This window comes from Oryzias melastigma, linkage group LG14 (genome assembly GCF_002922805.2).
Source record: "Oryzias melastigma strain HK-1 linkage group LG14, ASM292280v2, whole genome shotgun sequence".
NCBI classification, from domain to species: Eukaryota; Metazoa; Chordata; class Actinopteri; order Beloniformes; family Adrianichthyidae; genus Oryzias; species Oryzias melastigma.
The window spans coordinates 21,461,501-21,486,691 of NC_050525.1; the positions used below are offsets into that span (position 1 = coordinate 21,461,501).

The following is a 25,191-nucleotide window of genomic DNA, read 5'->3' on the forward strand; positions in this document are numbered from 1 at the left end:
CTTACCATTAACCAGTATTTTTTTTTAGGACTGACAAGTCTTGCCTACAGCTGCTTCCAGCATCATTATCATGGGTCCCTTCCTCAAGACATAACGACAAGCCCATTTAGATAAACCTGTCACTGTGGTGGCTCTCCAAATGTCATGTTATATGACTAACATTATCCTTATTGCCAAAGAACGGCTTGTGGGCTAAAATCTGCTTCCACAAGTAGATGTGACCAAGTTCTGTTTTTTTAGCAAAAAAAAATGGTAATGAAATGGTAAGAAAGCCCCAGGAGAGGCTTCTTCTCTCTTTAATATTTCTATCTAAGCACATTTGGGGTTAATGTTGACTACGTGGCTGCTTTGTGTCATGGTAATTTGTGAAAATCTCATGCCGTGAAGTGGAGCGCCTCTGGGAAACACTGTCATCCAAAAGAGTCTGAAAATGAGCAAATCACAAATGCAGAGTCAAGTCTGAAGTAAAGATCACAAACTGTGCAATCATTCAAGGTAGTTTGATAGATCACTTTCATGTCACAGAACTCATATATTCATATATTTTTTACAGTAGCCACATTTTTAAAGGGGCGGCAAATTAGTGGCTGGTGAACATTTGTTGAACAAATTGTCCTTTTGAAACTGAGCAGCACTGGTTTAAAAATGGTGCTGTTTCAATTAGAAACTATAACTCAGTTGAAGTGGTCCCACTAGCTGGGATATTCTTGTTCCACTGCAATCTATTCTGGAGCTACATTTTCAAAGACCGATTGCATCACTTCACACACAGCCGGATAAATTTGTCCTATTTTTGTCTGCTGAAAAAGTCGGTTTTCTGAGGCAAATTATGAGGCATGAAAAGGCAGGATTACTCACCTTCTTTATATAAAAAAGTCAAATTCTATTGCAAGTTTCTTTTTTTTTTTACATAAAACTTGGAGCACAAGTTTTGCAGCTCAGATGATTTGTAAAAAATGGGTCAAGGTGTGCTGAACGGATCTCCTTTTTAGAGACTTGCAAATCACAGATGATCTGCATCGCATATTTGCAGCACTTTTTCTGCATGAACATTTGGTGAAACCTTCAGGCTTTTACTGGGAATTTTCTGTAACAGATGAAAACTGTCCATTTTTGAAACTGACAGGTAAACAGTTTTAAAGGACAGAAAGTTGGAAAAGTTTCACTTGCAAGTCTTTGTTGCTCCGTGTACCGATACTAAAAGGATTCACAAAAGGATCCTCAGCCACCAGGCAGCTAAAGATGTGGGTTCTGTTGCATCTTTTCAGAAATGCAACTGCAAGTTATGTTGACGTGTTTGCCATCTACTGTTTATTTTCATTTCACCATTGAATGCATATTATTTTTACAAAAAGTGCAAATGTAGCAGATTACATCATAAGTCACATTTTACATATATAGTCCCAGGTACCATAAGGAAAAAAGCACCACAAGAATGCAAAATAAAAAAAATAATACATATAATAGTAAAAAGGGAAAAATGCTTCTAATACAGAATATGCTCACTAATTAAAATTATTGTACTTCTGTGTGTCTATAACAGGCATATTCACAAGAACTCTGATTCCATCTGTTGGATTCTAAATGTTGAAAATTAAGCCTAAAATTGAGTTTGCACCACACACCTCAACATCGTTCCAAAAATGGTAATTGTGCAGTGCAAAGTCAAACATAAAGCTCTTTTGGGTCTGTTAATGGATCCACAAGCCTGCTCCTAAAAATGAAAATTTATAAAAAATGACAAATTTGAGCTCTAATAAATAATAAATGACTAATTTGGAGGAAAAAAAATCAGTTCTATGAAAAAGTGATATAGATTTTTAAAAAAAAGTCTGACATAATTTATTTCTGATGTAAAATCCGACTTTTAAACATAGTAGCTGATGGTTTCTTGTCCTTTCAGAAACCAGTGTTCATTGATGGAACTGCAAGATTTGGTAGTTTCTGTCAAATTAAATGAACAGAAAACAGCAGCTTGAAAATGTACCAGTTTATGGAGCAATTGCTTTTCTCTGCAAACTAAATGCACTTTTCTCATTCAAGGTTCCAATTTTAATAAGAAATAAAAATAATAATACTGGATCTATTTAATTTGGATTCATGAGTTCAAATTTGTATTTAATTTTATCAATACAATTATATTTCAAGGAAAAAATAACACGGATTTGATGATTTAATATGGCAATGTGTATTTTTTGTCAAATCCAGGGTTCTTATAAAGGAATACTAATAGGTGCAGGCATCACTTGACTGAAAATAAACATTTGCAAAACCAAAAATAATTAAAAACATGACTTAAAATTGTTTTGGTTTGTCCATTTTGATGGGATGAATGCACCTAGCAAAGTTGGCATCACAGAATAGCTGTTTTTCTGGCTAAACTAAATTATCTGTTTTCCACACAAATGTTTATGCAGGTCACGTGGGCCCATTTCCCAACCTGAATCCATCTGTTAGAGCAAAGTTGACAAACTGCTGTTTCATAAAAAGGCAGCCAGATGATCGTGGCATAAAAATGCTCACTGCATCTGTTGGAAATCAAGAAGCACATCTTGCACCTTTCATGGGGTCTTTTATGTCTTCAACAAAAACTATCCTAAAATCCCCTCCATTTCTCTTGATTCTTCACATTTCAAATGGATGTCAGATTTTTATTCAGCCTATTATATGTTCTTTCCTTCAAACGCTTAATTAGGTTTCAAAGAATGTTAAGGACAATGGTAAAAGCAACACTGAAAAGTATTAATCCTTAAAACATCAAAAATAAACAGAATCTCTGCATTTAAATGTTATTATTTCTGCTTTGATAACACTTCGGGTATTGTATGTTGAGTGATTAGTTTTATGATATATTAAATGTATCATTGATAGTAGTTTTAGACCTGATTCAGAAGTGATGGTGAACTTAATTTAAAGTAGAAGTAGAAAAACACATCACAGATCCAGATATCTGGCCAAGTAATCAATGGAGTCTTTCAATGGGTGATTGGGTAGAGAGACAGAAAGCAATTGAAGGGAAGGAATTCCAGAAGATTTGAGTTTGCGATAAGGCTTCTGCTTGAAAATGTGAAGCCTGAAGAGTTGAATGTGGCACAGCATCCATTGGATAAGACCAACAAAGACAAATTGAATTTCTAGCTGGTCTTCTATCATTCTCATAGGCAGAATAAAACACTTTTATACACAAAAAATTGATTTATTGTTAAAAAAAAAGAATAACTTTAACATTTGAAATGTCGTGAGACATTATTAGCTTTTTTTGGATTTGTTGAAGTCTGCATAGTCTGTCCTTTAGGCAGTAACACAAACTTTTCCTTTTGAAAATGTGAATTTACTTAATGGGAGAACAAAACATTTAAACTCAACGGGTTTAATGGAGACTGAGACAATTTTAATTTAGTAAAATGTATAACACTTTTATCAGAGATATATTTCATAAATACATTATGAATCAAAAACATGAAATAATTACATTAGTGATACAAAAACCCGTCATCTTGCATCTCGGAGTGGGAGAGATTCGAGGTGGATTGTATGTGCTCCTGTTCTTGGCCGTGGACCTCGCCTCTGGCTCGTCGTGGTTGTGGACCTCGCCCCCACCAGCCCCCCGGTTCTATCTGGATGAACACCATTCAAATCCATAGTTGTAAAGTTGGATAAGCTAATTCTTCTTTAACAGTCCGTATAGTTTAGTTTAGTTTAGCAACGAGCTATTGCTCATATTTTATGACCGACTTTTTGCTTTTGTACGATTACAGTTGTGAAGCCCAATGAGACAATTGTTTTATATATTAAATATAAATCAAGCAACCAGACCATATTCCAATAAAGATATAATAAGCTTCTGTGTTTTTTGTCTTGGATCTGTATTTATTTCAAACAAAAAAATGTCCATCTTTCCGTAACTGGAGTCTCCTCAATAGGGATAAGCCTGGAATAGCTCCCTAGGGAGGCGTCCATCATCTGAAATAGATTCCCAAGCAACCTCAACTGACTTCACTCAATGTGAAGGAATGGATGTTCTACTATACGAGCTCCTCTAGGGTAACGTCTGGCTTCCCACTCCATCTCTGAGATTAGTCACTCTTCCAAGGAAACCCATTTCTGCCTCTTATATGGGATCTTATACTTTTGGTCATGTCTCAAACCTCATGACCATAAGCGAAGTGGGTAAGAGTGACAAGAAAGTAAGCTTAGCTCCTTCTTCATTCGAGAATGAGATACTTGAACACTTTTTCTTGTGGTAGGAGACTTTAATCTACCCAAAGAGTACAAACCATCTTTACCTGGTTGAGGACCATGGCCTTTAATTTAAAGGTTTACATTTGAATTCTAGCTGCTTCAAATGCGACTGTAAATGGCCGGATTGGTAAAATGATGCCAGAAAAACAGACACAAAATCCTGCTGTCTCCAAGCCCGAATCCCTGCGTTGCGGTTGGAAGTTCTATCCACAAAAATTATGAGTAGAACTGTAAACAAAGAACATTTCTGCCAAAGTTCAACATCCATTAGGAAAATATTCAACTTTCTGATATGTCGCCCAGAAGGAGACTTGGTAGTGGAATGAAGAAGTTCAACCTTGTGTTAAAAGGAAAAGGTTGATGAGATGAGAGCAGACAGGAGTACAGGTAAAAACAGCACAAGGTAAAGGTGGCAGGAGGCCTAAACAAAAGGGCCTGTAGGATTTATACACAAAGGAGGGAGAAGTGGATCGCACAGGCTGACAAGTCAGAGAAACAGAGATGGATAGGGTGCAGCAGGTTGTGGAGATCAAGGGCAGGGATGGAAATGGGTTGACAAGTTCTGCAAGTGTGATGGACGGAGAACTTTGAAGAAATGATGAATGAGAAAAGTGAGTAAGATCAGTTAGGGAGGGCATTGAGGAGGATGAAGAGGGGTAAGGCAGTTGACAACATACCTGTGGAGGTATGGAAGTGTTCAGAAGAGATCGAGATAGTTTGAGAAGAGGGATTGTGTTGGTAAAGGATGCTGAGGTTGGAGCTACCAGGAAAGAGGCATAGAGGTAGACCAAAGAGGACCAATCAGGGATGACATGGAGGTGATTGGTTTAAGCAACGAAGATATAGAGGATAGAATTAGATGAATACAGATGAGTGGTGGGTCCTTTGAGGAAGAAGATGCACTCATTTAAACTTTTTTCCCTTAATTAATACAATTGCATTGGTTTTTAAAACAAGTTGTGTCCAAATATAGATATTAATGATGAGATGAATGACCTTTTCTCACTAATAAAGATTCAAAATGATTTGTTATCTTTTTTTTTTTTTATGGTACATCAATGATGCATCATATAATTATTTATGAAAAGGTCAAGATCCTAGCTCATTTCTTTTCTGAATAGAACCAGTAAGTAAGACTGGAAATAAAAGAAAGATCTATTTACTTAGATCTAGGGCGTCCTGTAGCGTATTCTGTAAACTTGATTGGCCAGTCACTGGTTTGGACAGGTCCCTAAAATCAAATATTGTTTCCTCACTTCAGTTCAAAGCCAGAATTCTACTTTTGATCATTTCAGATTTTTTTTTTCTACCATGTGTCGACATGTGCGTGTGTGTGTTGGGGGTGGTTTGAGTGCATTGTATGGGTTCTACACATTTGTCCCATTCTTTGTTTTTCAAATTTGATGTTTTTATTTAAAGCACTTGGAGTGAAATCGCTTTTTGGAAAAGTTTGATTTGAAAAAATTACAAACTTTTGCTTCCAGGCAGCATTTTATTATAAAGAAATCCTGGACTTGTCTCAGTATTTACCTGGTCATTGTGTCTGCTTTGCCATTTGTTCTCTGGGAGAAAACCTTCTTTAGTCATGTAGTTTGTTCGTTCCGCTTCATGGAGAATACTTTCCTAAACAAAACCTAATAAAGCTGCACTTTTAATCAGGAATTGCCATACGTGGCCAGGAGTCTGCATAAAAAACAGTTAGTTTGTGTATTTTGTAAATGTGTTTGTAACCCTGTTGGATGTGTGTATCTCTTTCTATATTCACATTTCCCCTTTTAGTTATGCATGCTTTAGCATGAGCCCCAGCAAACATATATATTTATATATTCCCCAAAGCGTCATTTTCTGTTGAAATCACAACAGAAAAAAAGTCAAATTCCTTGCTTTGTATCCATATCAAAAATCCAAACTAAGCTTTTTTCATGTTTAAGCCCAAATCAAAGTGAAAACACTGCATGTTTATTGGAAGCATCCCCGAACCCAACAAGGTAAGATCTTTGGGGAGAAAATGACAAAGAGAGGCGAAGAGAAGAATCACAAAGAGACTTTCCAAAAAGCTCCTGCCAGAGAGAAGCAGCTTTGTTACATAACACTCTGAGGGTATGGAAGCTCACATGCTTTCTAAAGGAGAAGCACACGTTCCTCAGCACCTGAAGTCTCGTGGCACAGTGGGAGAAGACTTGGATAATGTGGATGCTTTTAAGCAGAAGCAGCCAGAGCTCAGTGGGAGGAATATGAGGGAAAATATGAAGCACAAAATAGTGTGCAGATTCTAACCCATTTTAATTATTAACACCACACAAACACTGCTAATATTCTTGCATTTTGATGCATATATTTCGCTTTTTATTCTTTAGATTCAGTAAATACATACACAATCCCAACTGTAAAGATAGTTAAAGTGACAGTGACAATTAGTTTCTGTTTGGGTCAAATCTAACAAAATATTTATTTTATCATGTTCTGGTTACCAGAAGAAATATTTTACAGAAGTGTAGCCCTAATTGTGAATAGTTTTTAAAGATAAAAAAATGCTTAGATTTGGTGGTTAGGAGAAGTTAAGATGGTCAAAGTCATGATTAAAAAAAAAAAAAAAAAAGCCACCAAAATGCCATATAAAACATTTCACATCAACCACAGATAAGCCAAAGATATAAAGACTAGCTACTGCTCTTAAATGTCTTATTTTGTATAATATTCAGGGATTTCTCTTAGATAAAAAGAAAATATAGGTACTAAATTGTCCCCAAAATTTTATTTTCTAAAAAAAGAATCTGTATTTAATGAGATTTGGCTTAAACACCAGAAAAAACGAGAAAACAGAAATGATTAAATGAAAAGCTGTCTGACAACAACTGAAAACTAAATACTGTCGGGGAGGCAATTACCAAAAACAGGTGTGAGCAATTACAATTAAAAAGTGACACAGAAGGGTTGGGTTTTTTTTTCTTTTTTTTTTGGGGTGTGGCAGTTTTCCGATGACTTTTGTCCTTGAAAACTGTTACACTATCTGGCAACACTGTCAGTAGAAAAGTAGTGAAGAAAGTCTTCAATCCCCACCTAATGGTGCATTTATACCGTACACGATTCATGCGACACGTGCCCCGCCCCTCTTACGTTGAACGACAAATTTGATGCTTGTCGCCTGTCAAAAAAAGTGTTCTTGAGCTTGATGCCGCAGTCACGTGTGGGAGGAGCTACCGCTAATGCATTTAGGATGATCGCTACATAGAATGGTGTCTGTGGATTTCTCACTTAGAATGTATGGAAGTCACAGATAATGTTGAGGAATAAATAAGGTTTATTTATTGTGAAGAGTTCCATACAAACATCTGTAATCATGTCTCCATGTTTGGGTTTATATATTTATCATTAAAAGATTTTCCTGTGACAGGGGGTGTGTCTATATGACAGCCACTTCCACGGTGTTTCTGTGTTTCTTTTACCGTGTTTGAAGGCTGACTGTATTAACATGAAGGGTTTTTTCCTTTTTTTTAATTTCTTGATGAGGCTCGAGACGGCAGCCTCCACACCCACATCTTTCTGCCGGCATATTGAGTGAATGAGCTCTGCCATGTGAGGGAAAGCCACTGAAAACGTCACGTAACCAAAGCTGAATTCCTGATTGGCAGATGCGACGCAGCTACCTGTCAAATTTCAGATTTTTAAATTTTGGCCACGCCCTTCAATTCGCACCTTGTCACTCAAATCGCTCTTGACATTAGATCACCTCATGTTGTATCTGTACCATTGCATTAACATTGAAAACTCTGCCACAGGAATCACAAATCGCGCCTCTGCCTCTCTTTTACTCCTGAACACCAAAGTTGTTCTGGAATTCATTCGTTGCCACAACATGGAAAAAGTTGAGCTACTAGCTTGGGTTTATATGTTTTGGAGAGCTCTACAGAGGGACCGGCGACCACATTGCTATGTTTGTTTTCACCAGATCTTTTAGGTGCTGGTTGTCTGCCTCGTGCAGCATTTTAAACGTTACTTCTGTCTGTGGTCCAGTTTGAGCATTAGCCCAAGAGGGGGGAAATAAAAATACAACTTGACGATCTTATTAATTTTCTCAGTATAAAAATAAGAAAAATGTTATTAGCCAATGAAGCGTCATTCCAAACTTCAATGAAGTGAAACTACCAAATGTTTTAATGTAACTGAAACTTGAGGAGGTAAATATACAAGTTGTCATTATTAACCTTTTCTTGCGAATTCACAAAAAGACACACACATGGTTATTTGTTTTCTTTTTATTTAAAGACTAATGCAGAGTCAGATTTTACAGGGCTGTATCATAACCAAAAGAAACAAACAAAAACATTTACAGAAGGTTTACCAGTTCATCTACATCAATCACAACCCTTGATCGTTAAACTACCAGCATTTGAATGTGGATGTGTGAGCTTGTGTGCATTCGGTCTTTTTTTTATGTCCATATGTTTGTTTTGTTGTTTTCTTACCCTAATTACCTTTTGTGCTTTAGAAAATATTTTTTTACATTTTTTTCTGTGAAAATCTGAACATATTTTGCTTGATAAAAATACAAGAAAACGCAGGTAGGTACTGTATGTAGGTATAACCAAAGACTCAGAAAGCTTGGAAAGCAAGTGCTGCTGAGAACTGCAATGGACCTGGCGTCAAATGACAGAAAAAGACGGATGTGCCTACATATATGATATTTACATGAATGACCTGCCTATGGGTGTGTGGGTAGAAGCTGGAAGCTCATGATTGCACTGTGCCTCATTTTTCACATTCTCTCTGTGGAGCAATAAATGTAGCAAAACAAGACCTGGCTCAGAAATATTTGGAAATGGTCTTCAGCCTTTGTTTCGTCCTGCTGGAGGTACAAGATAGAAGCTTAGCAAAGATGCTTCCAACAGAAAACTTCAGTACAAAATTCACGTTTCACTTTGTCAAAGTCCAAACTCCCCCGTGAACCTATAGACGAGCTGTGGAAAGCAGAGATAAAACAAAACGCTCACATTTTCACCCACCCTTCAATTCTGCGAGTATAGGCTCAAAACCCGAAGGTGTCCTTGTTACAGTTCTGATTTCTCCGCCCCAATCACTTTTATTGCATGTCTCTGGTGAAAAAAGTGCAGTCGACAATGAAGGACATTTTCAACCAAACAAAAGAGATAATCCACTGTTTTCCTTGATGTCACCCTGTATAGCCATGATTGGGAGAGTGGGCGGGGTCAGAGGAGGGGGAAGCTAATGGGTGCACGGTTGATACAAAAAGCAAAGCTTTTTTTTAATTTTTTTTATTTTCTGGTTAAAGTAGCTGAATGGTCAGGGTGGAAAGGTCAATGGAGTGGTTCAAAGCTGTCTTTGCATAGCACAAAGCTGAACTACATAAATGTAATGTTTATATTCTCCTAAATGTGCAAAATGCATAACAATAGGTTGATAATAAAAACATATTTATCATAATCTAATATCTTCATTAATAGAATCAAATACCGTATGCATTATGTATTTTACATATATATATATGTTTTTCTTCATGATAATAAATATAGATACAATAGCTTAAAATTCAAATATCTTTATACATATCTTTGCCCTGAACTTTACAGTTCCATGACCCTCTGCTTTAGGCTATTTTGGCTGTAAGCAGTACTTGTAGAAATCTGCTGTCAGGGAATTGGTTTAATTAGAATGCGAAAAAATAAGAGTAGCAACAACCGCTAATCTCTACTTCTTGGATATTTGTCTTTTTTTGTCCCAGAGAATTCTCCACATTTCTAATACGCAGTTTGGCCTGCTCTGTGGCCTGTGAAATGCTTTACAGACAGAAAAATCCCATGGAGCATCACTGCTGTAGGCTTTAGAAGCCAGATTTTTGACACAATGTCCCCACCAGTTTTTTTAACCCAATCATTAAAAATCCAGGTACAGCACTCAGATGAAACTACTACAACGACAGAGGGGTCAGTGTAAAGCTACAATGGATATCGCCCCCAGACTGAGTGTCAGGTTCAGGTCCCAAGAAAAGCCCTTGCTAATTAATATTGCTACATAAACATAATTTTAAAATGGACTGTTCAGAAACCTTTACGCGCCACACAAGATAAGAAGCGTTGCCCCAAAAGAGTTTCAAAGATTAAATGAAGAAAAACAGGAAGCAAGCAATGTGCAAGACAAAACAAACAAAAAAAAGAAGAAAACGAACTTTTCTTTTTTGTTTCTGTTGTTTGTTTTTTTTTCTCGGAAGAGAGATTGACATCATGCTACAAAAATATATTCATCTTCATCACTATCATAGAACAAGACATGTCTTCTGTGCGAAACACAGCGCCGGCTAGCGTTAAGATCCCCGTGCCACTTCGACTCAGCTTCTACCTCCTCTCTGTCCCCTTTCCGTCCCTGTCTCCGTTCTGTTGCTCACCAACAAGCAGCAACAGATGACTCCAAACGGGCATGTGATACTGAAGGCAGTGTAGCTGGTACTTTCTGAGTGTTATGTCTCAATTTTTCAACCCAGTGAAGATGGGGAGGGGGGGCGTGTGTGTCGGCTATGGTAAACACAGTCAGGGGACACAGTGGGATGGAAAATATAGATGCGCCATCAATCAACAAAGTAAGAGCCATCGCAGCTTCAACTCTGAAAATGGAAAAGGCACTTCTCCTTCGTCTCAGTGTGCCCCGCCCCTTTTTTTAAGCAGATGTGAAAGAAACCCAAACTGAACCAAAAAATCTTAATTTGGCAAATAAGGGCCCCTAAATAAATAAATTACCCAAACGAGGTATAAATAAATCAATTTAAATGACTACACTTTTGATTTTGAATTTAAAACACACTCCAGGGTTTGAGATAATATCACATTCTTGCTTGTAGCTAGCCAGTCTTAGTATATGTGACACAGCGGTGTAATCTCCAACTTAACATGGATATGAACTGGGTAAGAAACAGTCACTTAAGCATGACCGAGCCCAATATATACTCTTTTTATGGAAATTATGATTTTAAAAAAAGTGTACATTTTCATGAATTTAGATATTATACTCTTTAGATACACTTTGCAAAATTTAAACGCAATATAGACATCTCTAACATCTATAATATTTACAATGCAATAAGAGAAACCAATATATTTTCAATGTCAAGCACGGGGATAATGGAACTTAATACTCTGTGATCCCTAAATAAACAGTGTCCACGGAGACATGTTTTATTGCTATTGCGGAAACTATAAAACATCTTGAAGTATGAGAGAGCTTCATAAAACACCTACGGAGGATGGAAGATGTCTTGAAATGACTGAGCACTGCTGATACCAAAGAAATAAAGCCAGCAGTCCACTGTACTTTGAATAAATAAATAAGTATAAATGAAAAAGATGCCCTGCCCATGCATGTACACAAGTGCCTTTCAACGTGCCTGTGATTCCGCATTTTGGAAAAGAAAAACACAAAAATACCCACCCCTCCTTGTGTTTGGGCTATGTGCAGTTTAGAATAGCATTCTCTTGGCTAGATATTTATGGTGGCATCATATGGCATCATCTTAGACCTGAACAAACCCCTTTCAGACATGTATACTGTTTGTTATTTTTTTTTTCCTGTATTTTTTTGTTTTTTGTTTTCAAACCATCAAAATGTAGATAAACACAGAAGCGATTTCAGAAATGGGAATTCAAACCAGCATTGACACAATATTTATCATTAAAAACAAAAAAAAAAGAAAGAAAGAAATCAAGACAAAAAACAGAATAAGAAAAACAAAGACATTTCTGTAAGAATAATAAGAAATAAGATGTAATCGAAAAGAGAGGAAACATGGATTAGGTTGGATTGATCCCCTGCAATTTGGGCTTCTTATTCAAGTAGGTTGCCCAGTAGACCAAGTTGAAGGTTCCAAAAAGCAGAGGGAAGGCTATTCTGGCAATCCTGTCAATCTTGCTCACACTGTTAAAGGTCTTCTTGGCCTCTGGGGGTTTGGGTTTTGGCTCCTCCTTGGGCTCATCTGGGGGTGGAGGGGCACTTTTGGCGATGGTGGCCAAACCTGGGTTCCTGGCGGGGTTGGGAGCGAACGGCGTAGCTGTTGCAGGCGGGTAGGCTGTGGTGTTGTTCTTTTTCAGCAGAGACTCCTTCTTTTTCTTTTGCTGATCACATTTTTGAGGAAAAATAACATAAGAAAAAAATATTTACAACAAGTTTAGATTTATCATTAAATAACATGATTATTTTAACTGTCTTTTAAAGCTTTTGTAACATTATTGCAACAAAATAAATCAGAAAATCTTCAAACAATGAGTGTGGAGCCGCTAAATGCAGCAAACAGACAGAATGCACAAGCTGAACCTCAAACTATTAATGTTTATGTCATGTTCTTCAAATAGAATTTTCCTCTACATGAGCTGGAGACAACAAGATAATGTCTCCCGCCTGATTCCGCCTGTATATAAATGCAGCTCTGCTGCAGCACCAGGTAACAATATGACAAATGCAGTAAGATTAGAGTTTAAAATGACAGTTAGGGAAACATTTTATGTATCATAATCTTAAGAAGTTTTTTTTATTAGTTTATTCGGTCTAAAACTCATCAGAAATATAGGTCGAGGACTACCTTCTCGGGCACCACGCTTTTTCCGTCCCAAGCATAACCTCTCTTGGTGAAGTAGTTGACTGTGGCGAACTCGATGAGTGCTGAGAAAACGAAGGCATAGCAAACGGCGATGAACCAGTCCATAGCGGTGGCGTAGGCCACTTTAGGCAGAGAGTTCCTGGCGCTGATACTCAGAGTGGTCATGGTCAGGACGGTGGTCACTCCTGCAGGAGACAGGCAAATAGAAATGTTCAAAAATTAAAACACACACTGGCGGAATGTTTAAACTGTTGTGGTATTTTACAATGTTAATTACTTAGGTTGAATTTCAATTAAATGTAATTTATTCCTTTTTATTGATTTCAAAATAAAATCAGACTGATTTGGGTAGCGCCTGTTATTTTTTATCATTTCATTTCCTTTAATTATCTCTTTCAGAATCAGCAGGTTGCTGGATCTTTCATTTCATTTTGATTATTCCTAAAAATATTTTTTTGTTTTCTGACATGACTTTTTTTTCCAGTTTTAAGCTTTACAGCTTTAAATGTGCAATAGCTCTTAATGCTCAGTAGTCTGTGGCATTTTAATGTATTTTTTTTTGTTTTAGTGCATTCTTATTTATCTTTTATGTATCATAATGCTGACTGCTTTTTAAAATTTTATGCTGTTTGAAATTTTTGTGTTAATTTTAAAGTTCCTTTTGTTCCCTCTTATTGTGGAGCACTTTGGTACGCCTAAAAGAGTTGTAAAGTGCTATATAAGTTAAGTTCATTCATTCAGTTTAATGAAAACCAGAAAAAGTAGGTACTATGGGACAACGCTGATTGGATGATGACGTTTGTCCATCATTTCAACTGAAAGTTGTTTGGGATTAGTTGATACAGAAAATGCTTTGTACTAATTTTAAAGCTTTTATTAGTATGTGGATGTTGAAAATGCATTTGAAAAACTCGACTGTCAAAAATCATAGGTCATCATCCAATAGGCGATGTCCTAGCATACTATTTTACAGTTTCTTGCTTAATTCTTTTGGAATTTTGTTTTGATTTCTAAAATGTGTATATATGTATATATATATTATATTGTGATCTTTAAAATGTTTTGTGTCAAGTGATTTTATGTGTAAATTAAATACAGTCAAAACAAATTTAAAAAAAGGGGGGAAAAAATAAACATCAGTAAAAAAGTCAAATATTTAGAATCAAGATCAGGACTTAGATTACAAAAACACTTGTACTAAAATTGATAATAATTTGTTTCTTTAAATATATTTTTCCCCGTTAATGATCAGTGATCAATCATGACTAATAACAGAAAAGATTGTAGAAATGTTGTGTAGGACGCTCACACCACTGAGATTAAATGCCACCAAACACCCCCACATTTCTGCCTTTTAAAACATTAATGATAAGATAAAGCATTTCATTGTTTGGCACATATACTCATCACGAGAAAATGTTTTTATGTGTTTGAATTGAATGTATTAAATAGAATTTCTCTATTCTAAATTAACTTTTAAAAAAATAGAAGTCTGTCCTAAATAATTTCTAAGCTGATAAACTATATTTGGTCTTAATATGCTATGAATATATTTTTGCTTTATTTGCATAAATTGAAATAATGGGAACAAATGAAAACATACGTTTATTTTAATTTGCTTAAATCCACTGTAGCTACAACTGTAATTATAAAAAAAATGAAATATTTTCTACCAATATTCTATTTATTGTATTATAGAAATGATGAACATGTTTTATGACACCAATAATAGATGAAGTTATTAAACACACTAATACTGTACTTAAAATAATAAGAATACAATTAAAAATCTAATTTTATTCCGTCATAAAAATTAACTTTTGGTACTGAAATGTACCTTTTTTACATATCTTATTCTTATGTAAGATTCCTGACAAAAAAAATCTGAATTTTCTTCATAAACCCTTTTTAGTGAAGTGTTAAGTGATGAGTCACAGTTTTTTTTCCCCTCCCACTCTCTTTTAACATGTTTTTATCACTAGTTGCTGTCACTTTAACCCTAAATGTGTTTTCTTTTACTCAAGTCAGTGTTGGGAATTTTGTAATAGGCCAATCATTTTTGATTGGCTTATAAATATGCATTGCAGCAATAAGGAGTCACACATTTCTTGTTATTGAGGTCTCTGGGGGAGAACAGCTAACATGTAGGTTAAATGTATTTAGTCTGCAGTAATTTGCTGCTAAAAGTTACTTTTTTTTTCTTCCCATTTCCTGTCCTCAAAAATATAGTTTTTTTTTACTTATAATATCCACATCATTATCATATCATATAAACAGCTTGATATGCCTTTAAAACGTGTAACTGCTTTGCGTTGCCTTTGAATTTGGTTACATATCGTGTTGTGCACTGCAGCAAATGAGAAGTGGGTCATTGCTCGGTTCCTTGATTTATGTGTATAAGAATGTAGTTCAGAGGAGTATACAAAAACATTAGGTGATGTTTTGTCGAGAGCATATATCTCTTTCTGGGAGTCTTATGCCAACCCTGGCCATTTATTAAATGGTGAAACAAAGTGTTTGCCTCCTCAGGCACAAGTGTATAAGAATGCAAAATAGATTCACTTGTTTCGTGTTTTGCTTTTAAATTTGCAAACCCCCTTTTTTAGGTTATACTCCTACATATTTTGTCAGTGAATTATTTAGCTTTTTTTTTAAGAAAGTAGAGTATAGGAAGACTGAAATCTGACCAGCTATTAAGGTGATAGCTACTGAAAATGAAGAATGGAGGACCAATTAAACTAAATTTCATCTCTAAAAACAACATAAATCTACTACATTTGTTAGATCTTTTGTTTCATACTCCTATCAGTACATTTTCCTCACCAAAGATCCATCTTTTTGTGAGTCATTGCACAGCGGTTGTACAACATGTCCTAGAGCTGATCAGCTGTGACCGACAGTTGCACCAGTGTTATCCCAAAACAGCTAGAGAGTAAAAAATGAGTAATTAGGAGTGTTATGACATGCTTTTCTTCTTGAGGAGAAAAGAGGTCATCTGTTTCACGAGAATGTGATGGTGAGCCAGCTGTTCAGGGCGAGGTTATGTTACACAACCACCACTCAAGGATATCACATGAACTGTCAAAATAGTGTGCAAGAAATAAAAAATAATATATTTAATTTGGCTTTTAAAAGCTATTTGAGCTGCTCATCTGGAATTCTGATTAGCCATCAGCTTTATTCTAAGATCGTGTATACTTACAGCAGTTCGGGTGACTACTTCCTATGAGGTGTATTTGTAAATCTGTATATATATGGTATTTGTTCAAAACTCCTGTGTTTACACAAGTTTTCTTGTACATTTTTGGGTGCCCGACCTTTGAACGTGTGTCAAAAGTGAAACCCGTTGAAGAACTCTAATCAATCAGGGACGTTGATTTGGCAGTGACGACTGGATGACGTCCCCGTCATTTCACGGATGAGTCAACTGTTTGAATATTGATCATGGAGAATAAATTCATAATTGCGGTTTGTACCCAAACTAAATTACATAACATAAAGTCTTTCACAAATTGGAGTAGAGCTGTGAAAAGAAGAAGTAAGATTTCTCTCTCTGGTTAATGCTGGACAACCTTCAAATTTAGTCACAGAGACACTGAAACACAGCGAAAGCGGCTGTCCCCAGATTGAGATAGAAAACCTCACTGACAGTGGTATATTTGATTTGAATAATCTCATAAACCAGACATAGAGATGTGATTACCAATGTTTACAGTGTGGGAATGGGTCTATGACTATATAGAAAAGTTCTCTATAAGTATACGCCATTTTTACAGAACTATTCACAATAAACAAACCTGATCTCTTAACATAACCCTCTCGACTTCCATACATTGTAAGTGACATATACACAGACACCCATCCATGTCAGGCTTAAAACATTGGCTGGTAACTCCTCCCACCTTCAGGAACACATTTTTTGACATGCGGCAAGCTGTAAATTCGCTGTGTAGTAAAAAAGGGGCGGGCCACACGAATTTGTCACGCTGTGATCCGAAAGCACCTTAAACATTAGGGATAGATTTCAAGACTGTACCAGAACAAATTTTGACAAATTTTTGAGACTGAAAAAAAACTCTAACTGAATATTAATACGTCTTTCATTGCAATAAAATTATAAAATCGATACAACTATCACCAAATGAAATATCGTAAAATATTGCCAAATAGATTTCTCTTTCCACCCCTAATAAAAAGTATTCATCAAATGTAAAGTCACACTATGACCTTCGGTTGAAGCTTTAATAAAATGCTCTTTTATTAATTTAATGTTTAAAAAAAAGAAAACAAAAGGTACAACGTTCACCCTCATGTGCCAACAGTTGTTCTATCCCAGAGAAATGAACGTGAGACATTAGGAGAGAGATCAGACTTCTGCAAGCCACATACTTTGTTTACCAGTAAATCATCTTCTTTTATGGTGGAGGATTGAGGCGCACCACTGGGTATTACACAAGTCCTCGCAAAAACGCTCTGATGCTCGGTATCCCACATATTTACTGTGTTTGACAAGCTCTGTCGTCATGGAAACAGGGCTTCCATCTCCTGCAGTGTGCTAATACCACAAGAAAACATATAAATAAATAAATAAAAGTAAAAAAAAAGAGGGTGTTTTGAGTTGGCTTTTTTGGATTTTAGACAATGATTCCTGGACTCGATCATCAATGCAAAGGGAGAGTCTGCATTAGGTGGCAGCATGTGTGTGTTGACACTCATATGCATTCATGTGTGAAAGTGTAACAGATGCTGTATTTCTGCTTAAAAAAAAAACTGCCATTTAAATGCGGTCGAGTTTTTCCACCTGCAGAGAGAGTAAACCCCGCCTCTGTGTCTGCTCGGTGATTGGCCCATTTAGGAATCACTTAGAACACTAGCAGGCTGATTCATTAGAACACGACTCCGGAGCTGGTTTTAAATGACTTTATTTGACGTGTTGTAAGTAACACACTTGAGGCTTTGAAGGCTGTTAATGAACAAAGCCATTGATCTGGAAAGTTCTAACTGGATTAATAGTGGCGTAACTCAATTCTTGATGGTTGCTTCTACTTCATTAGCTTTGTGTGGACAAGCGCTGACACATGATATATACGTTACATATCGTCTAACGAGGTTTTTTCCTTTATTTACAGAGATACTTATAAATGCTCTCACACGCGCGGGGTAATGGGAAAAAGAACGTCAAGATGTGGAGAAAGATAGCGCGATAAAGCACGTTTGGGGAAGTGAGTTGGAGATTAAAAGGGAAAAAACTTGGAGGAAAACAGGCAATCTTCGGTTGGAGGGCTGGTGCCGCCGCCTCAGGCTAAGCTAAAGTTTGAAGTGACTACACACCCAGACAAGAACAGCTCAGAAGTACATTTCTGAAAGACACATGAAGCCCACTTTGTTATTAGGTTTTTGGCAGAATAAGATAAGAAAAGTGATTTAATGCCAGTCAGAGCCATCATTCTAGTAGGCCGCTGGTGCTCAGCTGACTGTAAAGGGCTATAGATCAGAAAAGAAAGTCCTCCAGGCATGGCTTAAATTATAGGCTTGTTCAGACCAACTTTTTGTCCCACGGATTATTCCTTTTTTATGGACTGCAAAGTTACTGTTGGTCATCTGCTCCGATGAAACCTAACAACCTGATTGTCAGCTTTTGCTATCTTTGCAATCTTAGGAAAACAAGTGAAATGATCATCCTTTTATAACAGATAAACCATGGACTCAAATCCTTCCTAGAGGGGGTGAATTTTCAGGAAAATGGTCTTTTTCTGTCCTGCTCCAGCATTCTAGCCTTCCTGGTAAAGGATACTTGTTCTTGCCCTATTAATTTTTGATTGTGAAAGCATACAGGGAAATCGAATTTGGGTCAAATACCTGGAGGATGTGTCAGTTAGGCTGATGTAAATGAATGTTCTTCTATAAAATATCTTTCTAGGAAGCCTTTTCTGATCAAGGACATAGAAGAAAAAACTGAATGTAAACACAAATTTAGTACGACAGTCAGTGGAAAGCATGGCATCACTTTTAGCTTCGATCAAATCTTTTCTTAAAGGGTCTATACCATTCTTTTCTATAGTCTTTCGGAGTAAAATATATCCACATATATGATCATACATTACCTTTGGCACTCTAAAGAACAAATTATTTATGAAATATGAGGTATTTATGTTACTTTTTTTTTTTTTGCTATCCTTGATCTCTGAGGCATCACTTATTGGTCTTTGTGGGTGTCACCCATTTCCTGGAGCGGGTCTTGCCATCATGTCTGCGTTTCACCAGCGTATACTTTTGCGAAGGTGGATGTACATACCATAAAGCTGCCATTAGTAGCTCTGGCCATTGTTTGTGGCGATGGCAGGAGCTAGTGGCTGATCAATGCTAGCTGAGCGGCGGAGTTTGCGCCTGACCACTGCTAGCTGAGCGGCAAAGCTATCAGCCGATCACCTCTAGCTGGGCGGCAAAGCTCGCGGCTGATCACTACTAGCCCAGTAGATTCTTCTTAAAAAGGACTGTTCTCAATTTGTTAACTCAGTCCATGAGTACCCACTTGTTTTGTGGCTTGGGAGGGGCTGGTGCTCAAAGCCCAGGTTTTGAGAGGATTACTTAAAAATGTGTGGACGGATCAAATACCACCTTGGGGTCGTTGTAATGTGAGGAATGAACATTATAATGCAGTTCAAAAAGTACATTTTGAATTTAAAAGGACATACCTACAACTAATTTGGCATCTGTGTTAGCATCAGAGTTTAACCCTATAAAGCCTGCCACATAAAAGAATTGTCCTTTTTTTATTTGATTAAAATGTTTTTAAACTGATGAAACCCATAAAAAATTGTAAATAATGTTCTTAATGAGATATAGATAAGTTTTTATTTTGATTAGTAAAGTTCTAGCTCACAACATTGTTAATTTACGATGCAAACATGTTGACATTAAAAGAACAGGAACCTTATTTACTCACCGTCTTAAATTTGATCCACACTTTTAAAACATGGATTTATTTAACTGTATTATCACTAATTCATGATCGAAACATTTTGCTTTGTTTCAACACAGCAATTAGTCATTTAAAAAAATGAATAAATGAGCTGTTCTTACCAAAGCGTTTTGTAAATTTGCAAAAGGTTTCCTGCTAAAAGTGTTTTTGAGATTTTAAGGAGGCAGCCATTTTCAATATATCTGGAAAAGCCCTTCTACTGCCCCTAGTGGAATGATTACAAATTACAGGGTAAAAAAACACTATATACCGTGGGCTTTTAAGGGAAGTTTTGATCATGCTAATGAGATAGAGGTCTCAGAAATGCATTTATCTTAAATGACACGAACACTTATAAAGGGTTATCAAATTTAGTGTCCTTAAAATATGGAATGAAAATGAATATTTCACATATTTCTGAAAGGCAACATCTTAACTTTTCCTGCTTCATAAAGCATGCAAATAAGTAAAACATTCAATGGACCTGGGTTGAGAGACATTGGTATGGATGATTCTGCCAATAACTCAACTTAATCAGATTCCCTCAACTAGTCCCAAGGGTTGCATTTCTGTCAACATCCCAACTGAGCTGCAAGTACTCATTTATTTATCCCCAACAAAAGCCTCAGAGACTCATCGCCTTCAGCATCACTGCATCAATTTCAATTACATTAACTATAAAATAAACAGACATGTTGATTGGCAGGTGATTTAACAACTAAAGTTAAAAACACATTCCTTACTACAGTGAAAACAAATGCTATTTTAGGGCTTTTTACGGTGAATTTACAAATTAAAATGTTTTCAGTTTTTATCCAGAAACATTTTTTTACTGGAGTAGCCTCGCTAAAAGTACTAAAGGGAGTACACTGCAATTCTCACTTCACCTAAGCTACTCAGCATCCAAATGTTGCAGATTTCACAGGTGATCATTTGTGCACCCACACAACCAATATGTTCACTTGTTGCAGCAGACAAACACCTGCTGCAGTTACAGGTGTTTGAGCTTGTGGATGTCAATACATGTACAGCCAAGTTCCAGGGCAAACTCAAACGCAAGGTGTCCCTCCTTAATGACCAAAGCCATTAAAAAGCATCATGAGAGAGCCAATAAATGCTCAGTCAATTGGCTTTTAAAGTTAAGAGCTAATCCTCTGAGCACCGCTGTCCCCCGACTGATCAAAACAGCGAGAGCTTTCTAACAAGATAAAGCACTATATTTGTGCCGTCAGAAGTAGTTTGGGTTTGTTTTTTTTATTTATTTAGCAAGCAAAAATACCAAAAAAATATTAGAAATCATAACCGTTATTCATTGTTTTGAACTGCAATAAAGCAAGTAAACTTCTGTGTATTTTTACTCATAAAAAGTGTAGACTTAAAGGTGAGTAATAGGTATTTTAAATGCTTCCAAGTCATATTTTTTAGTTCTTTTATTCCCAAACCTCCTTTTATGTTAGTTTTAAACATATCACCACCAATAAAATGTAACTGCTAATTTCCTGTCACTGCTTAATACATAATCTAGGTTTAAGTGTTGAATTTATATCAAATTGATTTTAGAAGATTTCATCTTTCTTTTAAGCAACTAAAATTCAAAATGTTAAAAAAAATGTAACCCTTCACAGTCCCCCTGTGACATAAAAAAAGAAAAATTCCCAAACCTAAATGTCTTAAAAAGCCATTTTTCATGTTGCCTCCTCTGAGGGGGCTTGACTAAAGTATCCATTACTCTTTAAAAGTTATTTACCCAAAATTAAGTGATACATTGGTCATTTTAAATGAATATAAAAGATTTATTATTAGTTTATGCACTTTGAAATAAAAATAGTCATTAAAAACCCACTCTGAGGAAAAAAGTTTGTTGTGGGTGTTTTTAACATGTTAATATTACATTTTCTGAGGAAGGAGGACACATTTAGATTTAGATTACATGTATTTAAGATCAAAACTGCATTTCATTTTTTTAATTGAAATTATTGTAAATCGGGGCAGACAAAAAGAAAAAAAAGCTTGTAGGTGTGTAATAGGTCCTACAATGGCACGCCACAAACTGTGCCTTAAGAGAGCAGGAGAGCATGGATAACGGGAAGGAGGGGCGTGCTTACTACTCACCAATAGCCCCAAAACTCAGAGGCAAACTTTTAATTAACTACTATTGCCACTATGAAGAAACTATGTCCCATAAAATAATATTTTTGGCTAAAATCAACATAATCATAATTAAAAGACTGGTAGGAATTGTCTTAAACTTTGATAAATAATTTTATGTACTTCATTACATATTATGAAAGGAAGAAAAATGATTTTTTAAAGCTAACTATACAAAGCTAGTCCCTACATCATGTCAAGAAATTAGGTTTCCCAAGATGAAGAAATGGTCATGGAGCCGTTGTGGATTAAAAATTCTCTCCCATTCCTCCGCGACCCCCGCCTGCCCCCCTCTCACTCTCTTATCATGAAGCTTACGATATGCTCATACTTCAACATGATGCGTGCTCCATTTGCCGTCCTCAGCTAGTAATGTCAAGCACCATTTATTTAATGTCTAACAACATCTTATTTGTATGTCAGAAACACCAGGTGTCGTGATAAATCGCCAAGTGAAAAAAAAGCAGACAAATAGATAGAACATCTCCTTTACGGTATCTGAAGCTACGGAGGTGATTACTAACTTGCTGCAGAGCTTTTCCTTCAAAACGTAAGGACGTGACTACCCTCGAAGAAGAAAAGACACAAGGTCAAAGGTTATTTGTGCTGCAGAAACGTCTGTTTTCAAAGATCGGGGGATTGAGAACGCGATGACGGATCTCCATTGCTTGCTGTGTCGCCTTAGTGATTTATTTTATGGCGATATTGACATCATAACCTCTTTGAAAACAGGCTCATTCATCTGCTGTCTGATGATGAGCATTAGTCACACGGATGCCAGTACACTCTGATGCGCTGCGTTGTGCTCACATCGGCGAGCATGTGTGCTCGTGTGTGTTTGCGTCTCTGTGGGGAACATGCATGCATGCACCGTACATGCATGTAATCTGGTAAAGCAGCACCAGAAATGATAGCATGAGGGACGCACACATGCCCTAGATAGTTGGAATCTAATCTGGGCCATCCTCATTTCCTCTCGACACGTGACAACTCGGCTTACTGCAGGTAGGCAAGCTGTGGCGAACACAACACTTACACATGCTAATGCGCAATCATGAAAACACTCACAACCACGCACCGGCGCTCTGCGGGAATAGTGGGAAACCTGCTGGAGCCTTCACAGCTGCAAAATGGGCTGCCTATGTAACAATTCGAGAGAATCTCAAAGTGGCCGACCAGGGGAGACACAGAAGATGAGGAGAGCGAGGGGTTTGTTTGAAAGGGAGGGAAGAGAAATGAAGAGTCAGAAGGAAGTGAGGGTGAGGTAACTCAAGGACATTCTGCCTGCTGCTGTGCTGTGCTGCTTCCGAGCATGCTGCGGACTCGCAGGAGCTTTCCTTTTGGGTGGTATTATGTAAGAGCGTGACAGATAGACAGAAACACACACCGCCGCACGCTAACACACAATGTTGCGCATGCTCGCGCATAACGCTTTCATCACACTCAGACTTAAAGTCTAACATTCAGAGCACGTAATTCCAAATTCACACTAAAATTCGACTGCAGCTATCCTCCACTCTTCACCTAATTGTTGCAAAGAGAATAGAGTAGATGTCTTTAAAACGTCCTTTACATTCCCACTCCTCCTCCCATCTTTTTTTTATAGATTCCCAACACTGCTTGTTGTTCTTGGAGCTTTCAAGGTAATCAGCAGACTCCAGGAAAGCATGCTGAAGCTTGTACTTGTTACATCTCGACACATGAATGAGCTTAGGAGTTTATAGACAGAGTGACCACTTTCCCTGGATTCCAGTAACCATGTTGTGCCATGCTAATCCAGCCCTGGCTGCAGAGATTCTTGGCAAGATGGAAAAAAAACACGCTTTCCACAAATGCTTCACTCTTCCTGTGTATTATCATACTAATGTCCCCATCTGATTAAAATCATGCTTTTTGATTTTTTTAACATGTATGTATGGCATTTTTCTTAAGAAGTCATTTCGTTTTTGCATTTCAGAGTATTTCTACATTTAAATCGCTGCTCAACTCTGCTCCAAAAGCCACGCCCCCTCAGAGGAGATTTTAGAAACAGAGGCTTCAGATCAACATGAAAAATTGCTTTTTAAGACATTTAGGTTTTGGGATTTTGGTTAAAAACTTCAAAATCATAATTAAAACACTACTGAGAATGTTTTTTTAAATAAATAATGATCATGGGAGACTTTAATACTACAGAACACCACACTTTATAACATTCAATGATAGTATGAAAACAGAAAACTGTGTTTTTCAGTTTATTCCTTCAGCTAAAACTGTAAATGTTCATATTTTTTCAGTATTATTGTCTAAATATTTGAGTTTTCAAGCATAAACCTTTGAAAATTGAAATATTTTCATACATAGCAGACATCTTTATAGGGTGTTGCCCCTTTTATCATACGATAAGCATCCCAGCTGGTTTAGTGCCATCCTCTCATCTCCTTTAGTTCTGAGCGAGAGCCAAATGTCTCATCATTGTTTCCTCCATGCTGATTTATCTAACAACAGATTTGAAACCTTCTGGTGATGGGCTCATTTCTGAAGCCACAGATGTTTAGAAAGGAAGCGAGTGCACAACTCACCAAAGACAGTTCTGGCAGGGACGGACTCTCGGTTGAGCCAGAAAGACACTTGAGAGAGGATGACTGTCATGATGCAGGGTAGATATGTCTGGATCACAAAGTAACCAATTTTCCTCTTCAGGTGGAAGTGGGTTGTCATCACTACGTACTCTCCTGTGGTTTGCAAGATAAAAGTAACCATCAGACCTCAGAGTATTAGCAGATTTAGGAAGCATTTAGAGACCACCTCAGGTTATTTTTGAAAAAAAGAAAAGCTGATAAGGCAAAATCAATCTTTTTTTAACTTTCTTTAGAGGAGTAAGAGTGAAAAAAGTGGCTAATATGGAATTTGATGTGGAAAAGCTGTTAAGTTATGCCAAATACTGATTAACTGGTGTAAATAGTTGAATTAATAGCTTGACTGATGATGTAAGCAACTGGATGAAAGTACAGACAAGGAGTATAGCATTAAAGACTTACAACAAGGAAAATTGTGTTTTTAACATGTTCTTGTGGTATTTTTGTCATGATGGAGGACATATATTAAGAATTTAAGATTAAAACTGAATTTCTTAGTATTTCTTTATTCAGATTGTGATGGATTAGTAACATAAAAATCTGGGATTTGAAAAAGCTCAGGTTTGTGACACAGCAAATGTCATGGACGGGCCAATTCGCCATTCTGATGCATCCACTTACAT

The 25,191-nt window shown here is 36.7% G+C and overlaps 1 protein-coding gene across 5 annotated transcripts in view; it reads right to left on the reverse strand.

Annotated features, from left to right (window-relative positions):
• Window positions 1-8,482: 8,482 nt before the first annotated feature.
• gabra1 (gamma-aminobutyric acid type A receptor subunit alpha1) overlaps window positions 8,483-25,191 on the reverse strand; it is a 32,682-nt gene continuing 15,973 nt past the window's right edge. For all 5 annotated transcript variants that reach the window (XM_024265984.2, XM_024265983.2, XM_024265982.2 and 2 more), the window contains 3 exons: window positions 24,512-24,664; window positions 12,824-13,026; window positions 8,483-12,359 (listed from right to left, as the gene is read on the reverse strand). In XM_024265984.2, the coding sequence (XP_024121752.1) occupies window positions 12,039-12,359; window positions 12,824-13,026; window positions 24,512-24,664 (677 nt within the window). In that variant the 3' untranslated portion in view covers window positions 8,483-12,038. The remainder of the gene's footprint in view (window positions 12,360-12,823; window positions 13,027-24,511; window positions 24,665-25,191) is intronic.